Below are 17544 nucleotides of genomic sequence, written 5' to 3' on the forward strand. Positions count from 1 at the left end.
AAAAAAATTTTAAAAATTAAAATAAACTCCTGCACTGTTTTGGACTGACATCCCAAGATTTTAGTGTAGGGCAGTAATTTTCATTTTCAAATCACAATGCACCTTCCATTCCTCAGAGAAAAGTTAAGTTTCTCTCTTTTTCTACCTCACTGTCTCCTGGCTCTCAAACCCTCCTAGGCTAGTACGTGTCTTCAGCCCAGACGAAGAAATAAGAAAATACTATGGGAGGGCTTTCTTGCTTGATGCTATAGCAACAGCCAGAAAACACCCACACACTTTTAAAATTCTCACCTCAAAGTTAGTTTATGTGACTGTGAAGATGCTGACATCTCCCACTCTTGTTACTAACATCAGACTCTTAACACTCAATCAAATAATTCTGAAACGTGTTGGCTATATTTTCTAATGAGACAATTTCATTTAGGCATCTGAGGGTTTTGTCATTTGGGGAAACCTTTGAAATGTGAAAGACGCTATCCTTTAAGAAACCTGGCAGTATTCATTTTTCCTCATGAATAATCTCCCCTGAATTTCCAGGGGGAAAAAAACATGCAGAAAAGTATGTAAGAATTCTTTTCTAACTGTAAGCCCAAGAAAAATGATCTTTTGTTAACTAGTAGCTGTACACTATACCACTATCCTAAGAGCAATATTGTCCCTCCATTGTTAAGAGATTAATTTCCCAGTAAAAATCATCTTCTGCATATCGTGAAATCCAAACAAAATACTGTAGTAACTTGTAAAAAGTCTCAGAAAAACAAAGAATCCCCCAAAATACTCAAGCTTCCTAAGAGAATAATATAAAAACTTATCCTGAGAAAAGAAATATTGAAAAAGCTTTAAGTGCACATACACACAAAATGGACCCAACTAAATAACCATAACTAGGAAAATGTTCCACAGAACCTAAGACAGCAAAAATGAAGCATTTGTAATACTCACAAACAATGTTCCATGTTAAATACAAAAAGGCAGTGTAATCTAATATATGATATGCTCTCAATGAGGAATGCGAAGAAAAAACACTTAAAAGAAAAAATGTCAGGAAAAGGGGAGAGAGATATAGGAATACAGCTCTCTTTTAGAAGGCGAGTCTTTGGAATTTTTCCTATTTCATTAAAAAAAATTCTTTGGAGATAATTTCTCTATTCGACTTTTCTTAGTTTCTAAAATTTCTATAATGAGCTCGTGAGTACTTTTGTAATAATAAAAGCTTTAAAAAGTTTAACAAGAAATTGTTGACATCTTTTACATTCAGGTGCTACCTCAAATGGCCTAAGACATTGAGAAATTACTGTGCTTAGATCGCATAAAGAGTTTTATAACGTTTTATCCCATTTAAGCCTCTGGACAACACAACAAACAGATAACATTACTATGCAGAGAAAATGAGCACTTCACACCTCGAGCAAGCAGCAGGACTCAGACTTCAAGTCAAACAGTCTGACCTGAGAGCACAGTTAAATAACCTCCCTGTTTACTTTTTCGGTTCTTTTTAAGCATCTAATTTAATTTACTTATTTAATTTAATAAGTAATAATTTATTTCCAGACAACTGTATTTGTATTTTATATATTTATGTTTTTCATGTTGTTGACATTTCTTTAACAGCTTTACTAAAATACAATATATAATACCATACAATTCACCCATTTAAGTTGTACAACTATGGGGTCTTTGTTGTTGCTGTTTTTAAGAGACGGGGTCTCATTATGTTGCCTAGGCTGGTCTTGAACTCCTGGGCTCAAGTAATATCCCCACCTCAGCCTCCCTAGTAGCTGGGACTACAATGGGTACCACCACACCCAGCTAACTTTGTTTTTTTAATGGTATTGAACAGAGTTGTGTGACCATCACTGCAATCTATTTTCAAATCATACCAAAAGCGGCCCCTCATTAGCAGTCGCTCATCATTTCTCCCCAACTTTCCCAGCCCTACACAACCACCAGTCTATTCTCTATCTCCATGGGTTTGCCTGTTTTGGGTATTTCCTAAGAATGGAATCATATGTTATGTGCTCTTTTGTGTCTTTTTTTTTTGTTTTTTACTAGCATGTTTTCTTTTTTTTGTTTGTTTTTTTAATTTATTGAGATGGAGTCTCGCTCTGTCACCCAGGCTACAGTGCAGTGGCATGATCTCAGCTCACTACAACCTCTGCCACCCAGTTTCAGGTGATTCTCCTGGGACAGCCTCCCGAGTAGCTGGGACTACAGGCACGTGCCACCACGCCCAGCTAATTTTTTGGTACTTTTAGTAGAGATGGGGTTTCACCATGTTGGCCAGGGTGGTTTCAAACTCCTGACCTCAAATGATCTGCCCAACTTGGCTTCCCAAAGTGCTGGGATTATGGGCATGAGCCACCATGCCTGGCCAGTGTAATGTTTTCAAGGTTCACCCATGTTGTCGCATGTATTGGTACCCCATTCTTTTTTATGATCAAATAAAATTCCACCATATGGATATACCACATTTTATTTACCCTTTTATCAGCTGATAGACTGAGTTTTTCCTACATTTTGGCAATTACGAATAATGCTCCCATTAACATACATGTACAAGTTTTTATGTGGACATATGTTTTCAATTCTCTTGGGTATATACCTAGGAGAGGAAGTGCTGGGCCATTTGGCAATTCCACGTTTAGTCTTTTGAGGAACTGCCACACTATTCTCCAAAGCAACTGTACCATTTTACATTCCTACCATTAATGTATCAAAGTTACAGCCAGGCACAGTGGCTCAGGCCTGTAATCCCAGCACTTGGGAAGCTGAGGCAGGTGGCTCACCTGAGGCCAGGAGTTTGAGACCAGCCTGGCCAACAAGGTGAAACCCCATCTCTACTATAAATACAAAAAAATAAAATAAAATAAAAAATAGGCCAGGCACGGTGGCTCACGCCTGTAATCCCAGTACTTTGGGAGGCAGAGGCAGGCAGATCACCTGAGGTCAGGAGTTCGAGGCCAACCCAGCCAACATGGTAAAACCCCGTCTCTACTAAAAATACAAAATTAGCCAGGAGTGGTAGCATACGCCTGGAATCCCAGCTACTCAGGAGGCTGAGGCAGGAGAATCACTTGAACCTGGTAGCCAGGGGTTGCAATGAGCCAAGATCATGCCATTGCACTCCAGCCTGGGCAAAAAGAGTGAAACTTCTGTCTCCAAAAAAAAAAAAAAATAGGCCGGTGCAATGGCTCATACCTGTAATCCCAGCACTTTGGGAGCCGAGGGGGTAGGATCACGAGGTCAGGAGTACGAGACCAGCCTGGCCAACACAGTAAAACCCCATCTTTATTAAAAATTCAAAAAATTAGCCAGGCACCATGGTGGTGGGTGCCTGTAATCCCAGCTACTCAAGAGGCTAAGGCAGGAGAATCGCTTGACCCCAGGGGGCAGAGGTTACAGTGGGCTGAGATCGCGCCACTGCACTCCAGTACAGGTGACAGTGCGAGACTCCATCCAAAAACAAATTAATTAATTAAAAATAAATAAAAGTTTATATGTATATATGAAAGTTCCAGTTTCTCCACATCCTTCCCTAACACTTATCTGTCTTTTTTTTTTTTTCTTTTTTTTTTTTTTTGAGATGGAGTCTCGCTCTGTCGCCCAGGCCGGAGTGCAGTGGCCAGATCTCAGCTCCCTGCAAGCTCCGCCTCCCGGGTTCAAGCAATTCTCCTGCCTCAGCCTCCCGAGTAGCCGGGACTACAGGCGCCCGCCACCGCGCCCGGCTAGTTTTTTGTATTTTTTAGTAGAGACAGGGTTTCACCATGTTAGCTAGGATGGTCTCGATCTCCTGACTTCATGATCCGCCCGTCTCGGGCCTCCCAAAATGCAGGGATTACAGGCTTAAGCCACCACGCCCAGCCTATCTGTCTTTTAAATTACAGCATTCTAATGCATATGAAGTGGTATTTCACTGGAGTTCTGAATTGCATTTCCCTATTGACAAATTCTACTGAGCATCTTTTTCACGTGCTTATTGGCTATTTGTACATCTTCCTTGGAGAACTCTCTGTTCAGATCCTGTGCCCATTTTTAAATGTTTTTGTTAAATTATTGAGTTGCAAGAGTTCTTTACGTAGTTTAGATACAAATGCCTTATCAGATACATGATTTGTGGGTTATCCTATTCTGTGGGTTATCTTTTCACATTCTTGATGATGTCCTTAGAATCACAAATTTTTAATTTTGATGAAGTACAATTTATCTACTTCTTCTTTTCTTGCTTGTGCTTTTGGTGTCATTTCTAAGAAGCCATTGCCCAATGCAATGTCACAAATGTTATGACTATATATTCTTCTAAGAGCTTTCAGGTTTAGCTCTTACACTTAGGGTCCTTGACGCATTCTGAGTTACTTTTATATATGGTGTTGAGGTAGGTAGATAAACTTTTAAAATCCTATTTCATTTTTTATTTTATGTTTTCATTGTTTGTTTATTTATTTATTTAGAGAACGAGTCTCACTCTACCGCCCCCGGCTGGAGTGCAGTGGTGCGATCTCAGCTCACTGCAACCTCCACCTCCCAGGTTCAAGCTGTTCTCGTGCCTCAGCCTCCTGATAGCTTGGGTTATAGGCACGCAGCACCATGCCTGGCTTATTTTTGTGTTTTTAGTAGAGAGGGGGTTTTGCCATGTTGCCCAGGCTGGTCTCAAATTCCTGGGCTCAAGTAATCCACCCGCCTCAGCCTCCCAAAATGCTGGGATTACAGACGTGAGCCACCACGGCTGGCCTTAAATCATATTTTAAAAGTTAAAATTGGCATCATCCTTAACTTTCATCTCTATTTTTCTCAAATCTCATCAACCATCAGCTAGCACAGAGTTTAAAAACCTCAGACTCTGAGGTTAGAATGCCTAGGTTAGAATTCTGGCTGTCTCATGTGACCTTAAACAATATACCTGACCTCTCTGGGCCCTGATGTTCTTGTCTATAAAATGGAGAGACTAACAAACCCCACCTTAAAGATGAGGATTAAATGCCAATAATATATCCAAACGCTTACCGTAGTAAGCACTTTTAATAGAATTCAACTATTAATTCTCACCTTCTAAATATCACTCAAGTTTGTCTGTTCTCAGCAGTTTGAAAGTTTCTACCCTACTGGAGGCCATCACTTCTTACTTGGATCACTAAATCCTATTCTTAAACTACTTCCCTACTTCTAATCTTGTCCCTTCCCAATTCATTCTATATGGGACCCCATAATGACCATTATAAAATGGTCACATATCCATATCCTGCATTTAAAAAAATAGCTCCCTGGTGTCCCTAGGTTGAAGTCTAAATGTGTTAACAAGTGAACATGGAGACTTTCAGGTTTGGCTGCCATTTACCTCTCCAGCCTAATCTCTTACCACTACTCCTATCTGGGGACATGACTTTTTCCACCTCATACTTATCTTTCAGGAATCAGATAGACACCACTTTCTCTGAGAAGTCTTTCTAGATGACTCCATCCTGTTCCAAATAAACACATCTTCTGTTACACTCTGAATTCTCCCTATCAACACATTCATTATACAGTGTTATAATTAACTGTTCACTCCTATCTCTTTAATATGAGAACTGGTGAGGACAGACAATATTTCTTTATCACCACATCCCCTAATGAGTATTACAGTCACAGGCCAAAATGATTAAGAAATATTTTATGGGCTGATGAATGGCCTCAAAAGTACGCATGTATCGTGTGGCACTTTTCTCCACTAGATAGAGAATCCACCAAAACAATAACTTAATAGAAATTATTTTCATGTTTACAGCCTAAGAGTTTCTTTTAAAAATTTTTTTTTGAGATGGAGTCTCACTCTGTCACCCAGGCTGGAGTGCAGTGGCACGATCTCGGCTCACTGCAACCTCTGTCTCCTGGCTTCAAGTCTGTCTCTTGCCTCAGCCTCCCAAGTAGCTGGGGTTACAGGCACCTGCCAGCCTGGCCAATTTTTTTATTTTTAGTAGAGGTGTGGTTTCGCCATGTTGGCCAGGCTAGTCTCGAACTCCTGACCTCAGGTGATCCACCGCGCCCGTCCAGCCTGAGTTTCAATTAAACATGAGTTCTACTGTCATTACTAACATGATGCACATGTGCCTGACTTGTGGTTGGCTGTTAACACTAAATAAAACAAGAGAAATAGTTAAGACGCTTGATGTGTCAAGTGTACAAAACTCAAACTAGATAAATTATTTTTCAAGTTTCTCTATTTTCTTGCCCTTACCGTCTCTGCAAGGAAATGTTTTTAAATTAAATAGAAATTTCGAGTAAATTCCAATAATCTTTATTAAATTCAACTTGCACGAAGACAAAAATGAAAATTTGAATAACCACTTTAAAACTGTTAGTTTTAATGCAAGTTTTAAAAATAATCACTTCAGAAACTTCTGAAGTCCTAAAACTAGCCACCTAATTCAATAAAATTCCATCCTAATCCCTATTCTACTTGGAGTAAAAATATGGACTAGGAGTAAAAAGTGGCCTTATTTTTTAGAAACACATACCATTCATTTATGAATGAATGAGAGGAAGGGGAAGGCTGGCAAATTCATCTGTAAAATCATCTAGGTCTTCAGCCTCTTGAGAGTGAGACTGGGTTTTTAATTAATATTCCAAATTCAAAAGTTATTAGTCTTGGCGCTTCCCTGGTGGTCTAGTGGCTAGGATTTGGTGCTAACAAAAGTTATTAGTCTTTACAAATTTTTCATTTCTTATTTTGTCAATTTAAAATTTCTATTTCTCCAGAAATAAATCCAGTCTGTACAGGTTTTTAAGTATACACTAATACTAATGTATAACCATATTTTTAATTAAAATATCTTAAATACAGAAACAAGTTACTGGAAACTATAATCAAACTACAAATTTGGCTGGGAATAGTGGCTCATGCCTGTAATTCCAACACTCTGAGAGGCTAAGGTGGGAGAAGCACTCGAAGCCAGGAGTTAGAGACCAGCCTGGGCAACACAGACAGAATCCATCTCTACAAAAATAAAAATAAAAAAAATTAAAATATTAGCCAGGCGTGGTGGTGCACACAGGTAGTCTCATCTACTCAGCAGGCTGAGGTGGGAGGATCGCATAAACCCAGGAAGTCGAGGCTGTAGTGAGCTGTGATCACCCCACTGTACTCCAGCCTGGGCAATACAGCAAGACCCTGTCTCAAAACAAACAAATCCCTATAAATCTGTGAAATCAAATTTGACCCAAGTATTAATATTTTGGGGCAAAATCAGTTTGAAAAATTCTGTACCTTTACTCATACTTTCCATTGCAAACAATCTATATATTTAACAAACATCAGACACTACCAAACTATAAACGGGGTTGGCATGCCTTCTCTGTAAATGGCCAAACAGTAAGTGTTTTAGGCTTTGTGAACCAGACAGTCTGTGTTTCAACTACTCAATTTCAGAAGATTGGTTCCAGGACAGGACCCCCTGCAAATACCAAAATCCATAGATGCTCAAGTCTCTTATATAAAATGGTGTGGTAACTGCATATGATTTAGGAACATCCTCCGGTATATTTTAAATAATCTCTAGATTACTTATAATACCTAATACAATGTAAATACTATGCAAATAGTTGTTATACTGTATTTTTTTATTTTTATTTTAAATTATATTAAAAATATATTTATATTTATACATATTCTATTTTTTCTCAAATATGTTTGATCCATGGTTGGTTGAATCCATAAATGCAAAACCTGAAGATATAGAGAGTCAACTGTATATTTTTATAGCATGAAAAGGAGCCATAGACAACACATAAAAAATGAGAGTGACTGTTGTCTAATAAAACCTTATTTACAGAAACACATGGTGGGACATTCTTGGCTCCAAGGCCACAGTTTGCCAACTCCAGTATTATAAAGCAATCTGAGAGTCACAGAAACTAGCCTTCTAGTTTCCTTCCACCTTCCAGGCCCTGCTGCTACCTTACTGTTAACATGGAAAATTGAATCTAGTCTTCCACATTCCCAAAGCTCCAATTCTGGAACTTGAAAGATCCTGAAGGACCTGAAATGAACTTGCTTTCTCCTTGCCAAGAGATTTCATCCAATTTCAATTCAGTTAAAGGAAAGTGCTCCTTGGTCGGATGAGCCATCAAGAGCAGTTCATGGGCTCTACTAAAAAATCAAAGCAGATAAAGGTTTGTCTCTATCAAAAGACTTCTATGAGCCAGGATTTTTTTTTTTTTACTTTTTTTTTTTTTTATTATACTTTAAGTTCTAGGGTACATGTGCACAACATGCAGGTTTGTTACATATGTACACATGTGCCCTGTTGGTTTGCTGCACCCATTAACTTGTCATTTACATTAGCTATTTCTTCTAATGCTATCCCTCCCCCATCACCCCAGCCCACAACAGGCCCCGGTGTGTGACGTTCCCCGCCTGAGACAGGTATTATTATCTCCATCTTCACATGAGGAAACTGAGACTTAGAAAGGATAAATTATTCAGCCAGGGCCCGTTCCATACCCAATACTCAATTCTCTGTATCATTCTGCCTCCAATATATTGAACTGATAAAGACAAACATGGTAAACCAAAATAGATTAGTAGCTATGTCTCCTACAAGTCATATCTTAGGTCACTAGAAGAAAATATCATTTTGTCAACTTAATATTCTGTTTTTCTATAAAGACTGTGATTCAGCATTTAAATCACTGTTTCAAATATATTTTTGAGCATTTTTGTCCTAAACAATTACCAATGAAATAACAAATCACCAGAAAGACAACAAATTCCTTTTCTGGATTTTGTGGTATTGGTACTCTTACCTGACACTGGTTAATAGCTGCATGGTTGCCATGAAATGGAGACTGTCTTTCTTTATCTCGATGATGCCGACTGCTGTGTTTACTTCTCTGCAACTGCTGGCGTAATTTTGCAATCTGAGAAAGCAAAAATAGCAAGTACAACAGAGTGTTTTCCACACGAAATAAAAACACATCCTTGCTTAATAAGAACCAGTAAAACTCACCCTTAATAAGTCCTTTGAATTTTTGAAACATATCAGTCTCATTTTTTTGTTCATAATTTTATACATATATACAACACATGCATGTATGTGTGTATGTTCCAACACTGTTCTCAGCCTTCAAGCTTCCCAAGCACTACACAAATAAAGTTTTCAGCACTTAGAATAAGTACATTACAGTTTTCACAAAGAATTAAAAAAATAACAATCATTCTCATTGCCTTTACCATAAGTTAACTTTTATTTTAATTTAGATTTCTTTATTGAACACCTAACTTTCAACAGCTCCAAAAATTACACAGTATTTAAAAATTAACTCAAGCCATAAAATATATTCACAGATATCATCTTTAACGAATGCAATTCCAATGAATATCTTATTTATTCTTTGACCGAATTTTTGCATTTCTACATTATGTGTGAAATGAAAATGTCACTAATTAGCAGCACAGAAAATGGTAATCATAGCATGGAGCCATAATCATCATGGTTATAGGAAATACTCCATTTCAGAAACACCACCATATATAGAAAAATAATAAATGTGGCCAGGTGCAGTGACTCATGCCTGTAATTCCAGCACTTTGGGAGGCCAAGGCAGGCAGACTGCTTGAGGTCAGGAGTTAGAGACCAGCCTGGACAATATGATGAAACCCTGTCTCTACTGAAAATACAAAAATTAGCTGGCCATGGTGGCATATACCTGCAGTCCCAGTTACTTGGAAGGCTGAGGCACGAGAATTGCTTGAGCCCGGGAGGCAGAGCCTGCAGTGAGCCAAGGTTGCACCACTGCATTCCAGCCTGGGCAACAGAGGGAGACTCCATTCCAAAAAAAAAAAAAAAAAAAAGAATAAATTCACATTTGTTGTATTGTTACAATGTTTAAATCTGATGTTAACAGACAAGGATGAACTCTCCTAAAAAAAAAGACAAAAATACAAATCAGGTGATATATAAATCTCCCTACTCAAATCTTTATTAAATCAACACAATAATTGTTTTCCTGTTGTTTCACAAGCCAAAAAGAAAAAATAAATCAATGGAAAATTACAAAGACTTGCTGCCCATAATATCAAGGAAATAGCCAACAGAAGGATCATATTTCCACACCCACTATCTTAGAACCATTTTTCTGACCTCCTTAAGTTGATCTGTACTGCCCCAAGATGCTGAGCGCTTATGAGATCCTTTCTTCTTTTCAGAGTATTCTTCAGCCCATGCACTCTCTGTCTGTAATGAAAAAACAGGGGAGGTATATTTTAACAAAAATAATTTCACAACAATCTTTACCATATTTTTTCTATTATAAAACATATTTCCATTACAGAAAAATTAGACATTAAAAATAATTAACACAAATTACTCAAAATTCTCCTAGCACCAGTTACTTAACTGGTATTAATTACAATGAATATTTTGGCACACTCATTTTTATTGCTAATAAAAAATTAGTATTTTTAAATAATTATAATTATACTCCAAATAAAGCATTTATGGAACAAAGTTAACTATGTAGAGTAACTAGAGTTACTACAGACAACTAACATATAATAGCTAATAATGTTAGTTATTATTAGCATGCATCAGGCATACTAATAATAGCTAACATTCTTGTGCTCTTAATGTGCTAGGCACTGTGCTTTCATATGCTTTATCTGACTTAACACATGTAAGTTGCCTAAAGTGTTACAGCTGGGAAGTGGCAAACCCAAGAAATAAACCTAAGACTCCAGAGCTCATAATATTAACTTCTATATTATGTCTAGTCTTGCCATAAGTATCTGCAGAGAATAGCTTCAAAAATGTTAAATCTGGCTGGGCGCGGTAGCTTATGCCTGTAATCCCAGCACTTCAGGAGGCCAAGGCAGGCAGGTCACGACGTCAGGAGTTCGAAAACAGCCTGCCCAACATGGTGAAACCTCATCTCTACTAAAAATACAAAAATTAGCCAGGCGTGGTAGCGTGCACCTATAATCCCAGCTACTCAGGAGACTGAGGCAGGAGAATCGCTTGAACTCGGGAGGTGGAGATTGCAGTGAGCCGAGATCATGCCACTGCACTCCAGCCTGGATGACAGAGGGAGGCTCCGTCTTAAAAAAAAAAAAAAAAAGTTAAACCTTAAGTAGTTATACCAAACCTAGAATTTAAAGAGTGTACTAGGAAAGAAAATACAAATGAGTTCCTAGCACATGAAACTATGTTCAACCTCACTGATAAGAAGGGAAACAAAAGTTAAAGCTTCAACAAGATTGAGCAATTTGCTAATATAAACTTTCCTATATTGTTAGTGGGAGCGTACAGCCTTTATGGGGGCATATTCAGCACCTGCTGTCAAAGTTATAAATGCACAAACTGACACAGCAATCCCTTATTTAACAATTTATCCTGCACAGATACCAAATGCACATCTTTATGTACAAAATGACTTGCCTATTATCCCTGTAGCACTGTTATTACAAGTAAGACTGAAACAATGTAAATAAGTTAGATTTATTTAGGCCTGGCTAAATAAATTATGGTATACCTTTATAACAGAGTACTGTGCAGCTATAAAAAATGAATAAGGAAATTCACAATATACAGACATGAAATAATCTCCATGATATACTGTTAAGTGAAAAACCTCAAGGCTCAGTACCGTGTGTATAGCAACTGCCTTTATATGGGACTGTTAAAAAGAATGCATGTGTATGTAAATTATATCTGGAAGAAAATACATGGTAACAAAGAAAACTGGTACCAGTCGCTGTCTCTGGGGAAAAAGACCCTTAGTGTATACCCTGCTATACCTTTTGAATTTTGCACTACATGAAATAATAAAAAATATCAAAAAATACCGTGCAGTTTGAATATTCTTTGCACTATTAACGTACCAATTACTAATTACAAAATGGTCTAGTTTCAAATGGGGAAGGAAAAGTTTTCAAAAATGAAGAAACTGCAATTCTAATTAGTCATGTTCCAGGTCTGGATCTTCTCCTTATAGCTAAAAGGACTCCATTCTGACAAGGATCCTTAAATACACTGAATCAAAAGGGGGGGCTACAATTTGGTCAACTTCCCACCACTCTATGCCCTATTTCACCTAAACTCCAGTTTCACTTTGAGGTTACCAACTGATGTCACAATCCCAGAGGTGACCCCTACTGTACTTATAATTTCTCATATTAGGGTCCACAGGCTCTTTAAGTCCATTGTTAAAATACCTGTCACAAAGATCAACATGTAAATAGGACCATATAGCATAAAGTATCAAAATCAAAAACCAAAATCAAAATAATAAACTTAATACTATAAAATTTAAAATCTTAACAAATGAATTATTATTATCATTTTTTTAACTTTCAGGTTCAAGGGTACATGTACTGGTTTGTTACATAGGTAAACAGGTAAACTCGTGTCATGGGGGTTTGTTGTACAGATTATTCTGTCACCCAGGTACTAAGCCTAGTACTCATTAGCTATTTTCCCTGATCCTCTCCCTCCTCCCACCCTCCACCCTTTAGAAGGCCCCAAAATCTGCTCTTCCCCTCTATGTGTCCATGTGTTCTCATCATTTAGCTCCCATTTCTAAGTGAGAACATGCAGTAGTTGGTTTTCTGTTCCTGTGTTAGTTTGCTAAGGATAATGGCCTCTAGCTCCATCCATGTTCCTGCAAAGGACATGATCTTGTTTACTTTTATGGCTGCATAGTAGTCCATGGTGTATATGTACCACATTTTCCTTATCCAGGCTACTGTTGATGGGCATTTAGGTTGATTCCATGTCTTTACTATTGTGAATAAGCAGCATAGTATGAGTGGTTCAGAATCACATATGTTGGTGTTAAACAAACATGTTTAGGTTTCAAATCAGTTAAATAACATTTTTTGGGCCAGGCACAGTGGCTTATGCCTGTAATCCCAGCACTTTGGGAGGCCGAGGTGGGTGTATCACGAGGTCAGGAGTTTCAGACAGCCTGGCCAACATAGTGAAACCCCGTTTCTACTAAAAATACAAAAAATTAGCCAGGCGTAGTGGCACCCACCCGTAATCCCAGCTGCTTGGGAGGCTGAGGCAGGAGAATCGCTTGAACTCGGGAGGTGGAGGTTGCAGTGAGTCGAGATCTCGACACTGCACTCTAGCCCGGGCGATGGTGCGAGGTTCTATCTCAAAAAAAAAAAAAAAAAAAAGTATCTTAAGCAAGATGTTTCTCCTATATGAATTTTTAAATTCCTCCTCTTTAAGTCCATTGTTAAAATACCTGTCACAAAGATCAACATGTAAATAGGACCATATAGCATAAAGTATCAAAATCAAAAACCAAAATCAAAATAATAAACTTAATACTATAAAATTTAAAATCTTAACAAATGAATTATTATTATCATTTTTTTAACTTTCAGGTTCAAGGGTACATGTACTGGTTTGTTACATAGGTAAACAGGTAAACTCGTGTCATGGGGGTTTGTTGTACAGATTATTCTGTCACCCAGGTACTAAGCCTAGTACTCATTAGCTATTTTCCCTGATCCTCTCCCTCCTCCCACCCTCCACCCTTTAGAAGGCCCCAAAATCTGCTCTTCCCCTCTATGTGTCCATGTGTTCTCATCATTTAGCTCCCATTTCTAAGTGAGAACATGCAGTAGTTGGTTTTCTGTTCCTGTGTTAGTTTGCTAAGGATAATGGCCTCTAGCTCCATCCATGTTCCTGCAAAGGACATGATCTTGTTTACTTTTATGGCTGCATAGTAGTCCATGGTGTATATGTACCACATTTTCCTTATCCAGGCTACTGTTGGTGGGCATTTAGGTTGATTCCATGTCTTTACTATTGTGAATAAGCAGCACCTTTATATGGGACTGTTAAAAAGAATGCATGTGTATGTAAATTATATCTGGAAGAAAATACATGGTAACAAAGAAAACTGGTACCAGTCGCTGTCTCTGGGGAAAAAGACCCTTAGTGTATACCCTGCTATACCTTTTGAATTTTGCACTACATGAAATAATAAAAAATATCAAAAAATACCGTGCAGTTTGAATATTCTTTGCACTATTAACGTACCAATTACTAATTACAAAATGGTCTAGTTTCAAATGGGGAAGGAAAAGTTTTCAAAAATGAAGAAACTGCAATTCTAATTAGTCATGTTCCAGGTCTGGATCTTCTCCTTATAGCTAAAAGGACTCCATTCTGACAAGGATCCTTAAATACACTGAATCAAAAGGAGGGGCTACAATTTGGTCAACTTCCCACCACTCTATGCCCTATTTCACCTAAACTCCAGTTTCACTTTGAGGTTACCAACTGATGTCACAATCCCAGAGGTGACCCCTACTGTACTTATAATTTCTCATATTAGGGTCCACAGGCTCTTTAAGTCCATTGTTAAAATACCTGTCACAAAGATCAACATGTAAATAGGACCATATAGCATAAAGTATCAAAATCAAAAACCAAAATCAAAATAATAAACTTAATACTATAAAATTTAAAATCTTAACAAATGAATTATTATTATCATTTTTTTAACTTTCAGGTTCAAGGGTACATGTACTGGTTTGTTACATAGGTAAACAGGTAAACTCGTGTCATGGGGGTTTGTTGTACAGATTATTCTGTCACCCAGGTACTAAGCCTAGTACTCATTAGCTATTTTCCCTGATCCTCTCCCTCCTCCCACCCTCCACCCTTTAGAAGGCCCCAAAATCTGCTCTTCCCCTCTATGTGTCCATGTGTTCTCATCATTTAGCTCCCATTTCTAAGTGAGAACATGCAGTAGTTGGTTTTCTGTTCCTGTGTTAGTTTGCTAAGGATAATGGCCTCTAGCTCCATCCATGTTCCTGCAAAGGACATGATCTTGTTTACTTTTATGGCTGCATAGTAGTCCATGGTGTATATGTACCACATTTTCCTTATCCAGGCTACTGTTGATGGGCATTTAGGTTGATTCCATGTCTTTACTATTGTGAATAAGCAGCATAGTATGAGTGGTTCAGAATCACATATGTTGGTGTTAAACAAACATGTTTAGGTTTCAAATCAGTTAAATAACATTTTTTGGGCCAGGCACAGTGGCTTATGCCTGTAATCCCAGCACTTTGGGAGGCCGAGGTGGGTGTATCACGAGGTCAGGAGTTTCAGACAGCCTGGCCAACATAGTGAAACCCCGTTTCTACTAAAAATACAAAAAATTAGCCAGGCGTAGTGGCACCCACCCGTAATCCCAGCTGCTTGGGAGGCTGAGGCAGGAGAATCGCTTGAACTCAGGAGGTGGAGGTTGCAGTGAGTCGAGATCTCGACACTGCACTCTAGCCCGGGCGATGGTGCGAGGTTCTATCTCAAAAAAAAAAAAAAAAAAAAAAGTATCTTAAGCAAGATGTTTCTCCTATATGAATTTTTAAATTCCTCATTTATAAGAATAATGTAAGGCCAGGCACAGTGGCTCATGCTTATGCATGGCTAATCCCAGTGCTTTGAGACACCAAGGCTTCAGGATCACTTGAGCCCAGGAATTCAAGACTAGCCTGGGTAACATAGGGAGACCTCGTCTCTAAAAAAAATGCAAAAAATTAGCTGGGCATCATGGCTCACGACTGTTGTCCTAGCTACTTGAAAGGCTGAGGTGGGAGGATTGCTTGAGCCTGGGAGGTTGAGGTCGCAGTGAGCTGTGCTTGCTCCACTGCACTCCAGCCTGGGTGTCAGAGCGAGACCCTGTCTCAAAAAAAAGGAATAATGTCATCTACCTACTAAAATTATAACGTAATTAAAAGAGTTAGTATGTGTAAAGGGTTTAATTTTTAAGCACAGTGCCAAGAACAAAACATTCACTCAGTAAATGTTCATTATTATTTTCATTCCATTAGGCCAAGAAGTTGTAACTTATTTTGTGATCTCTATGGTCATAAAGACAGATGAAAGAATGCAAATAATTTTTGATGAAAAAAATGGCCATAATAATTTCAAGTAAAACAGAGGGTAGAAACAGAATAAGTTTTATGAAAAGAGTTTTTTGCAAATTCTAACCAAATATAAATGATAACTCATCTCTTTCCTACATTTTATATTACTATTTATATGAAAACTTCAGGCTAAAATCATGACGAAGAGTTACTTTATAAATACAATTCCAAATTCAAAAATTGTTTAAATTTTTATCCCTGCATTTCAAATGGCAGTTTAGTATTAAATTCAGACCTTATTAGAGGTTCTCAAATATAGTTTGGAAAAAAAAGTTGGTTTATACCTCTCCCTACGTAAGAGGGGAGGAACTCTTACAGATAAGAGGGAATCCTTCTATTTAGGAAATCTCCTTAATATATTAAGGAAATACAAGGTTACAGAAAAATGTATAGAATATGATACCTTGTGTGTAACCAAAAAAAATCAGTTTTTCTTGTTCATTTGTGATTGTATGTGTGGTTGTGGGCTTGGGCACATGCAACCTCCAAGAAAATAACTGATTTAGACAAGGATCATCAATGGAAGCAAAAACTATGAGGTAAAAGCTATTGAAGAACAGGATATTTATGTGGTGCCAAAACTCACAAATTACTTGCTAATTACAAAACCAAAAAGTTCATTTTCTTTCTAAAGTGAAGAATAATTAATTTAAAAACTTAATGTAATTAAGAAAACAAGTGGGAGAATGACCTGTTCTAAATTAAGGAAGACTTAAGAGAAACCAAGTGCAACGTATGAATGTCGAATTGGGTCCTTCTGGGTCCAAGTGTAATGTATAAATGTTGAATTGGGTCATTAAAAAAAAAAAAAAGACACATTGGGGAAATTTTAACATAAACTGGTTATTACATGATATTATGGAATTGCTAATTTTTTTAGGTGACCTAATGCTACTATGGTTATATAGAAAATATTCTTAGGAGATACTTATTGAAATATTTAGGGATAAAAATATAGTATCTCCAACATACTTTCAAAAATTGCAGCAAACACACACATACATACAAGATAGGTAAAGCAAATATGACTAATGTTTAAAACTCTTGAATCACAGCTGTAGTATTCTTCTGATTTTTTTTTGTACATATAACATTTTCATAATAAAAAGGAGAAAAATCTTAGGTCATTTCCACTAATATTTTATGAACTCCATTTAGGACAATTCCATAAAGAAATACCTCCATTAGAAAGTATTAGAAAACAAATCAATACAGAAGAATGATAGAGCTACAAAGTCATCATTTTGGAACTATTATAGTAATAACTGACTTAAGTAATAATCATCAACAAATGCTAAAACCAATGAGTGTTTCTTGGAGAAAAGAATATTTACAATCTCAACTATTTCTCCACAAATTACTTATTAGTTACAAAGGTTTCTGATGGATCAAACTTAACATCACTGACTTCATATGACTCTTGATCCACAGGCACAGAAAGGAACATACATCCCATACAGTATTCCTAACAAAAATGTAATAAATTGAATCTTACCACAAAGGAATATATAAACCCAAGTTAGACAACATTCAAAAAAATACTGGTTACACTCTTAAAAAACATTAATGTCATGAAAGACTCAAAAACTCAGGCTGAGGAACTTTCCTGGATTAAAGGATAT

At 37.4% G+C, this 17544-nt stretch overlaps 1 protein-coding gene across 1 annotated transcript in view; it reads right to left on the bottom strand.

Annotated features, from left to right (window-relative positions):
* The window catches only part of FAM117B (family with sequence similarity 117, member B), an 82383-nt gene that overhangs the window by 39003 nt on the left and 25836 nt on the right, over nucleotides 1-17544 (bottom strand). Inside the window, exons 2-3 of the mRNA XM_011974472.1 lie at nucleotides 10116-10208; nucleotides 8779-8892 (exon numbers count right to left, since the gene is read on the bottom strand). Coding sequence (XP_011829862.1) covers nucleotides 8779-8892; nucleotides 10116-10208 — 207 coding nt within the window. The remainder of the gene's footprint in view (nucleotides 1-8778; nucleotides 8893-10115; nucleotides 10209-17544) is intronic.

The sequence above is a fragment of the Mandrillus leucophaeus genome, unplaced genomic scaffold, assembly GCF_000951045.1.
Source record: "Mandrillus leucophaeus isolate KB7577 unplaced genomic scaffold, Mleu.le_1.0 Scaffold146, whole genome shotgun sequence".
NCBI classification, from domain to species: Eukaryota; Metazoa; Chordata; class Mammalia; order Primates; family Cercopithecidae; genus Mandrillus; species Mandrillus leucophaeus.